This window comes from Polypterus senegalus, chromosome 13 (genome assembly GCF_016835505.1).
Source record: "Polypterus senegalus isolate Bchr_013 chromosome 13, ASM1683550v1, whole genome shotgun sequence".
Lineage (NCBI taxonomy): Eukaryota > Metazoa > Chordata > Cladistia > Polypteriformes > Polypteridae > Polypterus > Polypterus senegalus.
In genome coordinates, this window is record NC_053166.1 from 122,433,595 (window position 1) to 122,446,427 (window position 12,833).

Below are 12,833 nucleotides of genomic sequence, written 5' to 3' on the forward strand. Positions count from 1 at the left end.
TCGATTGAGGAAAAAGAAGAAAACGCTAAAAGAGAAAGACTCAGAAGAGCAAACCTTAGAAAAAGTTGGCATTTACTTGCCAGAAGCAGTATTCAACCATGGTCAGTTACTGTATATGTTGCATTATCAAGAGTTAGAAGTTTTCCAGATGTTGTTTTCAAAGTTGTAGATGGTCCTGATCAAGGCAAACTGTTGCCAAACTCGTGACAGAATATTTATAAGAAATGTTGTCTACAATGAAATTTTATAGAAACGTTTCATGAGGTAAAAAAATAGAACATTTTTCCTAAATATCTTCTTCAGATATTGTGTCTTACAGATTGTTATAAAGTTTTATACTAAGACAATATTAATTATACTTACTGTGTTGTCATATACGTTTCTATTTTATTTTTATTATTTTACTTTAGGCTTCCTGCAAAAATATTTTTGACATAAAAAAATTAAGGCAACAAACAGAATGAGGTCAAGGTCCCTTGCCATTTAATATAGACTGTTACTACTAATGTTTATACACTACTGTTCTAGCGCCTGTTATTGCAACGGGCTTAATGTCTAGTAATAATAATAATAATAATAATAATAATAATAATAATAATAGCATTATCAAACAGGCACACTGCACAAAGTATTAAATATACCATTCAGGGAATGCCAAGCTTTTAAAGTCAATGCTGACCTGTTCAGAAATTAGGCACTACTCCAGCCTTGAAGTGTTTTTGTCAGGATTCACAGGCTCATTAATGATCCTTGACAAATCTTTCCTAATGGCAATGCACTGCCTTTGCAAAATAAAGAGAGAAATGGAAAGAAATGCACATATGCAAATCTGCATCAACCCAATGTCGAAATACAGATAGAAAATAAAATGAAGATCAAGCGTGCTTCAAGAGAAACAGTACTAAAACAAACCCTGTATCTGAAGACAATAAAGACACAATGACATTAAGTGTAAAGAGAGCCCGTGTGAAGCTGAGTATGGCACAGCACCCTGAGGTTTTGGAAGACCACTTATAATGGGCTTGTGTGTCTCATCAGATGTTAAAACCAAACATCACTAGTATGCAAAATGTAAAACAATATTGTAGCAGTCAGAAGACTGAAGCAGTTTTCATACACAAGGAGCTAATCACATGCTGGGAGACCACACTTACAGGTGATGTGGAGCCAGCCACCCAATTAAGAGGAACTCACTAGAAACACCCTGTCCAGTTCCATGGCTTTCTAGGGAGCACTGACCAGGAGCTGGGCACCCCACAGCAGGGGTTATTTAAACAGGAGCGTTGTGAAAGTCAGGAGGTCTGATGTCTCAAGAAGGTGATAGAAGGCCTCTAGGTGGATGACAGGGCTATTGCATGCAGTATAGTAGAGAAGGAGTCAGGAGCACTGGTGGTTAAGGTGTGGGAAAAGGCATCACAAACCAGTGTGACTGAAGAATGCCTCACCAAAGTGTCCATGCAGTGGGTACAAATGGACATGAGGTGCGGCTTGTGCTGGTGTATAGAGACATATTTGGTGGTTTGGTGAACATTTCTTGTGGACTGAAACAGATGGGAGGCCTTGTGATCTGTCTGTTCTGTGCTATGACAGGAAAAACTACCATGGTGTCTTTGTGTGAGTGTGCCTGTCTCTCCAGCCCTCATGCTTGTTACACTATAATCAGGTTAGTGTAAGTTGGACAGCTGTATTGTCAAAGTGACCACAAATCAGTGTCTTCTTCTTCTTCTTTTGGCTGGTCCCGTTAGGAGTTGCCACAGCGAATCATCTTGTTCCATATCTTTTACAAATCAGTGTTTGTGTTGTTTAAATAAATGTCTTGCTGCTCTAGGCGACCTCCTAATTCATCTAAGTGGTAGAACAGGTACTGAATACTGGACCTCAATCTGTTCTGTTTATGTCCCTCAAGCCTGTAATTACATTGTGATTATCTAGATTAAGTTTTCTGGACTCAACAATAGCAGTTAGTCACTGCCTGTTCTTCCAATTAATGTGGCAGTGGAGGTGTGATCAGCCAGTTTGGTGCAAGCCTGTCTTTCCATGGAATCATCAATCAACAAACCCAGAAGAATAAAACATTTGCCATTAAAATTAATCTGGTAGCATTCTACAGTTGTTATTGTTTCCATCTCAGTACAACAAGACCCTTTGTTTGGTTTTGTGCTTAACCATGGTCAGTACAGAGTTGGCATTATTTCTTTCTCACAAGTAAAACGTTTTATCTCCATATCCCAAAGAGGAGCATAAAACTTGACTTGGCACCTCTGAAAGTAGGATTGACTACAACTCCCTGCTACCATGTAATGTAAAAAAGTGGGTTCAGCCATCCTGATGGTTGTTTCAGTCTGGGAATGTGTTCTGTTTTGCCTTACATTCATGAACCAGAGACCTTCAGGGTAAAACAAAGCTCCCTCATCTTGTTAAGCAATAGAATACCACCAGTGGGAATGCCCATTGGACACTAGAAATAAAGATTACAGATGATGGAGTAGCAGCAAATAACCTATGGAAAACCAATGCTGACTGTAACCCCTACTACCTCTTTCTCTCTCTTTGTACTTGTACTCTGTCAGGTGGTCTTGGACATTGGCCCTTTCTAACAACACATGTTGGTTTTTTCAGGTGGGTAACCTGGGTCTGCTCTTCATGCTGCTGTTCTTTATTTATGCAGCCCTTGGAGTGGAGCTCTTTGGAAAATTAGGTGAGTAACTTTGCATTCTTTGTCTATTGGGTTCAAATATGAAGATTATCATTATACCATATGGTGCTGAGGCTGAATTTGCAGACTATAAACACAATGGACAATTTGCTAATGAAGGCCGTGCCTCTGACTGATTTACCACACTTGTAGGGTTATTCAGAAAACTGAAAAATTGCTCGACCTACACCCATTCAACACAAGTACAACACATGACTTCACATTTTTGTGGCATGACTCTCAATATTCACATTAACACACCAGTTAAAGCTTTCTGAAAAGTATCATTTGAAAATCAGTAAATATGACACTAAGACTGCTTTCCACACAAAGCTGTGCATACTGTTTTAACACAAGTCAACAGGCTACTTCATCAAGCTCCGCGAGTTGTTCAGAACTACTCAAAATTTCACTCAATATACTGTGCCCTCCAGAGTGTTTTGGACAAAAACACATTTATCCTTGATTTACCCCTCTGCTTCACAGTTTAAAACTTACAAATCAAATAATTCAAATGTGATTAAAGTGCACAATGCAGACTTTTATTTAAGGGTATTTGCATGAATTTTGGTCATACCATGTAGAAATGACAACATTTTTCATACATGGTCCCCCCATTTCAGAGCACCAAACAGATAATTAGCACAAAATGTCAGCAAAAATACATTGTATCTGAGTTCAACATACAGCTTAACAGAGTGTGCAGCAATAGTTGTACATGCTACTTTATACTCCACCCAACATGAATATGATGCACCGTGCAATTTAACCAGTTTAATCCAGTCCTCTCTTGTAGATAGCCACAACCTATCCTGGAAACATTGTGCATGAAAAAGCCTTGGACAGGGTGCCAGTCCATTGCAGGGCCTGTTCATGCACACACTAACTCAATGACATGCAGTGAGGTTCATGGCTGGTAAGGCATTGACTCCTTCAGAGTCAGATTTACAAATATACGAACCCAAAAGAGTAGCTTATTCACTATTCAATAGGCATCATGCACATTGACTACTGGTTATGCTTCATATCTCATCAGCGTTCTTTACACGCAGATAGGTAAGGTGAATATTCGGCTAAGAAAGAACGTTATATTTATAGCGGGGAGAGAGAGTGAGGAGAGAGTACATTTTCTCTGTACCCTCCATGTGTTCTAAATTTGCCGTTGCAATTCCTCAATTCATACACATTCATACAAATGAAAGTATAGAGTGGTGTACAAAAAAATAGATTTCAATTTTGACCTTAATTGAAATATTTACTTGTTTTTAAAAGCTTTTAATTCTGAAGCTTTAATCAATTTAATAGAGACTGTTCAACAAAAGAATAACAAGAAAAACAAGAGTATTTTATTTAAGGTCAAATTTTAGTTTTTAAATATTGGATTTTTTTTTTCTTAGTCTGATCCCATTTTTTATAAAATTGAAAACAGTTTATGGTCTTACCTTTATTTATAAGTTCATGCACCTATCCTTCTCTATGAAAATCTCCGTCACTTTCTTGTAAAAGTCCTCCTTATTTTCCTTTAGTTTTAAAAATCTTAATCTTCCATTTTGGCAGTCAGTCTGAACAAAAAATAAAAGGAGTGCACTTGACTTTCTGATATCACCGAGAGTCTCTGCGTAGAAGAACAGCAGTAACAAGCACCTGTTGAGCTCACATGTGCCCCCTTCAGTGCGTCACGGTGCTGTCTGCCTCACCTTGTGCCTTTTTACTGCAGTTTTATGTCTGATCAGCAAGACTAAATAATGTCAGACACATCCATTTAAGATATTAGCCAGACTGTGGAAAGTCAGGGTGTATAATAAACATGTGTACAAACATTATATTGCCAACATACAGAGAGACAGCACCAGGCATATGCCAATTGCAGGCATCAACCCAGTGTGTGAGGGAGAGCGCAGCTTGAGGTGAGGTGAGGCTCGTCGCTGCCGCACCTCACATTTCTCCCCTGTATTTGATCTGGAAATGCGCAAATTCAGCGATTTTGACTATAAAAATGATCAATTATTGGAATCATACAGAAAACTAATTTATAGCACAGACCAGTGAACACATTTATTTTTTGTTATCATTATTAGTTTTTTTACTTTTCATGCTGACACTCACCTTCCTCCCCTGACCACATGTCCCTTCACTGACTCAGGGCCTTTTTGGAATCACCCATTAAACTTCCCTGCACATTTTTGAGGATGCAGAAGGGAAAACTGAAGTACCTGGAATAAAACTCATGCGGCCATATTAGGGTGGTCCACAAACCAATGCAAAGAGCTGATGTTTGTAGAATCATTTCTCCACAAGGTAAATTTTCAGAGATCAAGAAAAGAGTGCAGGCAGGGTGGAGTGGGTGGAGAAGAGTGTCAAGAATGATTTGTGATAGATGGTTTACCAGCAAGAGTGAAAGGGAAGGTCGACAAGACGATAGTGAGACCAGCTATGTTATATGAGTTAGAGACGGTGGACAGGAGACAGAGCTGGAGGTGGCAGAGTTAAAGATGGTGAAATTTGCATTGAATGGGACGAGGATGGACAGGATTATGAACGAGTATGTTAGAGGGTCTGCTCAGGTTGGATGGTTTGGAGACAAAGATAGAGAGGTGAGATTACGTTGGTTTGGATATGTGCGGAGGAGAGATGCTGGGTCTGATGGGAGAAGGATGCTAGAGATAGAGCTGCCAGGTAAGAGGAAAACAGGAAGGCCTAAGAGAAGGTTTATGGATGTGGCGAGAGAACACATGCAGGTGGTGGGTGTAACATAGCATGGTTCAGAAGACAGGAAGATATGGAAACAGATCATCCACTGTGGCAGCCCCTAACAGGCAAGAAGAAGAAGAAGGGATAGATTGGTTACATGTGAAATTTCAGCCTGGCAAATTATTAGAAAACAATAAAAAAAGAATTGAAACAGAGAATATTCTAGTACTAAGGTGATGTTTTGAGATCATTCCAGTAGTAAGTGGATGGTTCTAGAACATTCTATTACATAGGAGTTTTAAGAACATTCAGGTAATAAGGAGGAGTTTCTGTTTAAGCCCATTTTGATGACAGTGTCTCAGCGGAAACAAAGGAAATGATGGTGCAAAGCCTGTAGTGACCACTGTTATTTGATATTCCTTAATGTCTTAAGCTGACAAAAGTAAACTATAAGGCAATTATTATATTTTTATATTATGTACATTAAAGAACCATCAACATCAAATCAAATCAAATTAATAATATATTGAGCAATTATTATAAAAGTAAGGTTGAATAAACCGGACTTTGCAGCTGCATGATAAAAAAGTACCACTTCTGGTTAGATGAAATAGCTCAAAAGTTGATAGAAATCTACGTTTTGTACCTAATACCTGTATGCAAAATTTGGTTGACTTTGGTTTGATCGTGTTTACATACACATACACACACAGACAGACAAACAGACATAATTCCAGAAGTTTTTCAGAGTATCTAAAACATTGAGATTCTTCAAAATCTTGAAATCAAATTTTTGGACGATTCCAATACTTTCCTTACACTTTGTATATGAGACAGTAAAAAAGGAAAATTGTTACAGTTAGCAACAAATCAAAAACATCACAGTGCAGACATAAACAAAGCAAAAAAATGTTCCTTTTTTCATTGTAATTAGTTGTAAGACCAAATGTAGTACTTTTCCAAATCAAAAACATATTCCAGTCGTTCATACCCAACTGGCCATTATAAATAAGAAGCTACAACTTTCTCTTCTAGTGTGTAATGAAGAAAACCCTTGTGAAGGTCTCAGCAGACATGCCACTTTCGAGAACTTTGGCATGGCCTTCTTGACTCTGTTTCGTGTGTCGACTGGTGATAACTGGAATGGCATCATGAAGGTATGAATACATTTGTGTGCTACACAGAACAGCCTGTGTGACTACTCCAGCCTAAACACTCCAGTGTGTAAATCTCTTACATACTACTAAATTGCATTTTCTTCATACCCAGCATAAAAACAGCCAATAGTTTTGTGTCAGTCATGTGAGTCTGCGGTGTATGGCATATGTGATGATGGCCTAGGATTTTTAATAGATGTGACCATGCTCTTCCCCCATTTGCAGGACACACTGCGGGAATGTAGTAGTGAGGACAGGCACTGCCTCAGTTATCTGCCTCTCATTTCTCCCATCTACTTTGTGACCTTTGTGCTAATTGCACAGTTTGTGCTTGTCAATGTGGTTGTGGCTGTACTCATGAAACATCTAGAGGAGAGTAACAAGGAAGCCAAGGAAGATGCTGAGATGGACGCTGAAATAGAGCTGGAAATGTCTCGAAGGCTAAGCTATTCTGGACCAGGCTCAGGGGGCCGGACACTGGGGCTTGAAAGCAAGGCCTGTTATGTTGGACCACGGCCAGACTCACCAGGGCAGGTAAGCAAACTTACTGGCCCATTGGCATCAAAGTCTTCCTGTGAATATCTGGGGCCTAAAAGGCACCAGCAGTGGCTATGTCTAGGCCAGTAGTCTGGTAGCGCATACTGGCAAAAGGGCTTCTTGATGCCAGTCTGGACAGTTTGGCTATGGTAAACTTGAAGCACCCATGAGCCTAACGTGTCACTCTTAGGTGCGAGAGGCTTTTATATGGCACTTTCAGACAACCTTACTTGCATATGATCTAGCATCACATTTCATGGGATGATAAGTCACTCATAAACTTGCATAGATGTGACAGCCGAGGTGCTATTGAACATTCTTGTACTGGGCATCAGTACATTCTTAGGTGGTCTTACTGGATAGCATGTGTGCCAGCTACTCATTGCACAACTATGCGTGTGGCAGACTAATCACTAATTTCCAGATAATGTATTACAACATACACAAGTGTGATTTATTAGCATTCTGCTATGATTTGCCAAACATTCTCATGGCCACTGAGTCTCATTTGCTCCAGTAAGGAGCCATGGCAGGGCCTTGTCTCTGTTAAACACCATGAGGCACTTGTAAAGCTTGTGGAGGAGTTCTCCATGGAAACTGACTCTTAATCCATTTATGTAGGATGAGCCAAGGCCATGCAGATTACGGGAGAGCAGCCAAGAAAACCTTGTGTCACTACGAAAGGTCTCAATGTCCCGAATGCACTCTCTGCCCAGTGACAGCTACATGTTCCGTCCTGTCAGGCCAGCTAACACCCCTGACCCTCTACCTGAGGCCGAGACTGAAGATGGCAATCTTGAGTCAGGTATGAAAACTGATTCTTGTCATCCCCACACATTATTCTAACTCTGGCATTGATTTCTCATTTGCTTCTTGATTAATTCAGGTTCCACAAGTTCTCTGCTCGGTGTCCCCGAGAGACCAGTGCCCCTGGCTGAGACTGGTAGTCTGCCCAAACTAGTATCTCATCCTTCTGGAATGAGTCCATCACTGCAGAGACAGGTACTACTAAGAAGTGCCCTGATGTCTTATCTGACATCCAAGTCAGCCAAGTGGGAACCTCTAATTTCTTTTCTGCTTCCCTTCCAGGAGGCTCTCATCGACAACTCATTTGACTCGAGAGACAGTGTCGCCACGGACTTTGCGGAGCCCTCTCATGCCAGCCTGGTCTTGCCTTCACTCACATCCCAGAAGACAGCTAGTGTTCATACTCACAGGCAGGCACACAGTCAGAGAAACATCTCCAGTAAGCCCAGCCCTGAAAGTATCATGTTTGAATCGGTGGACCCAGCAGATGAAGAGGTTAGGAACATCAACAGCTCAGCTAAGGATTGGCCTAGGTATGCAGAGCCAAGGAGCTCTTCTCTGTCACCTTACATCTCCTGCACTACGCCTCGCCGGCCTCTGAGAGAAAAGGAGCTGAAGAAGTTCTACAGTGTGGATGCTCAAGGTCTACTGGCCAAACCACTGTGGACAGAGGACACCCGCCGACACTCTATTGAGATCTGTCCTTCCCTGGACGATATCCAAACTCTGTTTAAGCAATCAGGGAGTGAGAAAAGGCGGTCATCACTCCGTAGCCAACAACAGAGGAAGAAAAAGACTAGCCCACCTTGTATTTCTGTAGAGCCCCCTGCAGAGGGAGACACATCACTATCCAAGCTCTCTGAGAACAGTATGCTCCTTCGTCGTAGGACCCCATCCTGTGAGAACACACCCTACAGAGATTCCTTAGACATGCCTGAGGCATCACTTCTCTTGGTACCCCAGTTCTCAATTGAGCAGTCGGAAGACAAACTCTCTGAAGCATTAGTCAGTAGTGAGCACTCCTCCCCTTCCCCTTCAGTTCCCTTTTCAGTTGAGGTAAAGAATGGGGGGGCAGAGAAAAATGCTATCCGGCGGCTGAGCATGTGCAGGAGCCCTTTGCGCAAGCGTGATCTGCTCCATGTGGTGGGCAACAGGGACATGGACCCAGAGGAGCCTGCTGTATAGCTGAGGCTAAATCTCGTGCGGGCACTCATGTAGCTTCTCCTCCTTCTCCCCATAAAGCTGTTTGCTGCTTACTCCTTTCACATTGCCAGCTTGTTTTCTTCTTCTTTTCTTTTTTTTATTCTATATTCACAAGTAATTCCCAGATGACAATTCACAGGCAAACTGCAGCCAGTGCAATAATGTTAATATTTTCACAGCCATGTATAATGACTGCAATAATTTCTAAAAAAAAAAAAAAAGAAAAATTAAAAAAAATTTCTAAAGGATGTAAAAAGTGACAAAATGTTATGAATAAAATGTATTTTTACATTGGAACAAGTAGTACAAGTCAAAGTGTCCTCTGTAGGCCGCAGCAACAGCAACAATGGATGTGTCCGGTTCTCTCATGCCGCCGGCTTATTTCCTGCAGCTCCTGGATGATTGATGATTCAGCAAAATGTTTTATTGGCCTTTTCAAGGTGGAAACTCAAGAGAGGTAATTAATGAGACATGTTCAAGTGCTTCTTCTTCTCTGTTGCTCAGCTCAGAGATGGATGTGCTAGCCAGGTGAATGACACCTTATTGTGCATGTCAAAGGCTGGCAAGTAAACTGATGATGTGTGGTTCAATTCTGTGGTCAAAACCTGCCTTTGATCAATGACCTGAGTAAAATCAGGTCAGTGAGTTCAAGTATGGGCTGATCAGAACAGGAATGATGAGCTCACTTGCAGGCCAAGTAAAAAAAATCAGCAATCTAAATGTGTGGTCTGATCAAAACCTGGCTACCTGAGCTCAAGTATGGGCCAGTCTAAAGATCATCAGCAAGTTCATGAGTGAGTCAATCAAAAGATGGTTGGTACACTTGTGTGGGCCATTCACATCAGGAGATGGTGAGTGAGCTCATGTGTATACCAGTTAGGGCTGGGAGATGAGGACATAAACTGATTCAATAAGTGTAATAAATTTGATTAGAGAAACAGTATTCAATGTTTCTTGATATGTTCTCAAAGCACCTTAAAGATTTAACATTCCATACAATCAAATTGAACTTATACAATGAAGAAACTAACATTACATACAATCAAGTTAAACTTAAAAAACTAAATTCGCTCCCACCTGAGAGAAAGAGAGGAGATCCAACAACATGGGCAAAAAATGAAAAACAACAAAGAAGAGAGAAGGTCCTTTTCCCCAGTGCAAATGCTGATTCTAAATTTGTATTAATTAGATCCTGCCACATTTTTTAAGAGATCCTCTAAGTGAGAATTTGATTTATCCCATTTCAAATAGTATAGAACATCAGTTACTCACTGACTTATAACACGTGGGTTGGAAATCTTCCAGGCGATTAAGGTAAGTCTACATGCTAGTAGTGTGGTATAGGCAATTACAATGAAGTTGTCCTTCTCCACTTTAACCCCGTCTGAGGGTCCACCAAACACAGGTGCTATTGTGTTAGGAGTGATTGTGATACCAAGGCTGTGTAAGAGGCATTCAAAGATTTTTGCCCAGAAAGATCTTAAATTGGTGCAGGCCCAAAACATGTGGACCAGTGAGGGTAGAGCTAGATTGCAACGTTCACAGGTTGAATCTAAGCTTGGATATATTTTGGACAATTTTAATGAAATAAATGTAACTGATTACATATTTTAAGTTGAATGACTGAATGCTTAGAGTGTATTCTGTGCATGGCTGCCTTCCACTCCTTCTCCGAGATATTAAGTGAAAGGTCCTTTCCCCAATCTACCCTAGGATCTTTGAAAGGGAGAGACTTTAAGATGTTTTTATATATTGTTGAGATGCTGTTTTCAAGACAAATAGGTGGGTGGTGCAGAAAAATGGGAAGGTTATTTTTATCACAAAGTTTCTAATTTGAAAGTAGTGGAAAAATTGTAAGGCTGAGAAGTTAAATTTGAAGTGTAACTGTTCATAAAATGCAATACATTATCTGGATACAGCTTTCTAAATATTTTAATCCCAGACATTTTTCAAAGATTAAACACGGTGCAGGTTTGAGAGGGTTGAAAAAGGTGATTATCATCTAGAGGTGCAAAAGATAAAAGCTTCTCTGCCTTGAAGGGTATCCTGCATTGGTTCCATATTCTGAGTGATTGATGGAAAATTGGATTATTAGTACATTGACAATAATTTGGGGGCACAAAGAAGGGTGTATAAAGAAGTACATCAAGATCTTATTTCTATTGCAGACCAGGCTTGTGTATATTCATCAATTTGTGTCACTTTCCAGACCTTAATAGCTTGTAAATTTGCTGCACAGTAATAAACTTTAAAGTTAGGTAGTGTCATGCCACCTTCTGCTTTAGGTCTTTGTAGAGTCACCTTTTGACTGTGTGGATGTCATGAATTCAAGATAAATGAGGTTAAAATTCTGTCTAATTACCTTAAAGATTGAAGAACAGCTCCATATAGACATGCTTTGTCCAGAAAAATAATAAAACATATGTTGCAATTTGTAGATGAATAACAATATTATCTCAATAGTTCAGTAATAGTATTGTTATACTGTAGAGCATAGAGAATACATCACAATTGTAATAACAGTACAACTTAATACTTCAGATGGCCTGTTATTCTTAAAAAGACTGCTTGCCTTTGCTGCATTAGTTGGAATAATGTTTGCAACTTTTCAGGCTTGTTGCTTTAATAGGATGCCCTGCTGCCTGCTCTGAAACTATTCATTTGCATGAAGGAATGTCAGCTAGTAATATAGGTGACTAATTCCTGGCTGATACAAATTGTCAGCACTGTTACATAGCCTGTGCTTCAAAGTCGCTGCCCTCAGCAACCACATCCACCACCTTGAAACAGGGCACAACTCTGAAATGGTGAGGTAGCCTTTATTTCCATTACGGTTGTGCAGCCAGTGACAAAAACACTTTGCTGTCAGGTGGTACATCAGGGATGTGGAGTGCTGCATTGTTAGACCATGCAGCAGGAATGTTGAATTCTGTCATGTGGTGCAGTGAAGGTGCTTCTGTGTGGTGATCTGTCAATTAAAAGTGAGCAGGCAAACCTCCCTGTGTGGAGCTGCAGATGCACTCGTCTCTGGGTTCTTTTACTTTAATGCACTGATACTGTAAATGGCATTCCAGGTACATATCACAGCTTTGAGACTCTCCCACTGCTGCTCTATAATACCTCTGTGATCTGCTTAATCCATTGCCTGTGCAGTCTTCTCACCAGCCCTGCTTTGAACAGTTTACCTGGGGTCAGTGGCAACTCAATCTGCCACACTTTCTCTCAGCTTCATGACCTGGAAGCTCCACTGGCATCCACACAGCTTGACCAATGGACCTTAGCAGATAGAGAAGTGCTGGTGGAGCTGCAAAGGTAGCAGCGTCTCAGATGTCTTTCTCCCTGTACTGATGCTGCACACAGCAATTCAGATTTCAGATCTCAGCCTTAAGACTCTACAGCAACTCCTCGGAAGAGTCAAACAGGTCCATTGCAGTCTCCATGGTACTTGGCACTTGCTAAAATCAGATAATAAGTCTTATTTTCACCCCACTTCTGACACCAATGTAGCACCAGAACTGAGTGCCAGACTAGTTTCTTTGCTTTTTACATAACTATTTTAGGTAGCTCGCTATCCTTAAAAGAACTGCTTGTTTTTGCCACACTAGTTGAAATAATGTTTGTAGCTTATCAGGCTTACTGATTTTATATGCTGCTGTTTTCATAGGTGGCTAGCTCTGAAGCTGCTCATTTGCATGATGGAATGTCAGCTCGTACTACTGGTGACTCACACATGGCTGATGTAA

General features: G+C 40.6%; 1 protein-coding gene across 1 annotated transcript in view; it reads left to right on the plus strand.

The window, feature by feature from the left end:
* The window catches only part of LOC120542474 (voltage-dependent T-type calcium channel subunit alpha-1H-like), an 88,042-nt gene extending 78,676 nt beyond the window's left edge, over positions 1 to 9,366 (plus strand). Inside the window, 6 exon segments of the mRNA XM_039774980.1 lie at positions 2,620 to 2,698; positions 6,422 to 6,543; positions 6,769 to 7,077; positions 7,702 to 7,885; positions 7,967 to 8,082; positions 8,170 to 9,366. Of these exon segments, the coding sequence (XP_039630914.1) occupies positions 2,620 to 2,698; positions 6,422 to 6,543; positions 6,769 to 7,077; positions 7,702 to 7,885; positions 7,967 to 8,082; positions 8,170 to 9,072 (1,713 nt within the window). The 3' untranslated portion in view covers positions 9,073 to 9,366.
* The last annotated feature ends 3,467 nt before the right edge of the window (positions 9,367 to 12,833 follow it).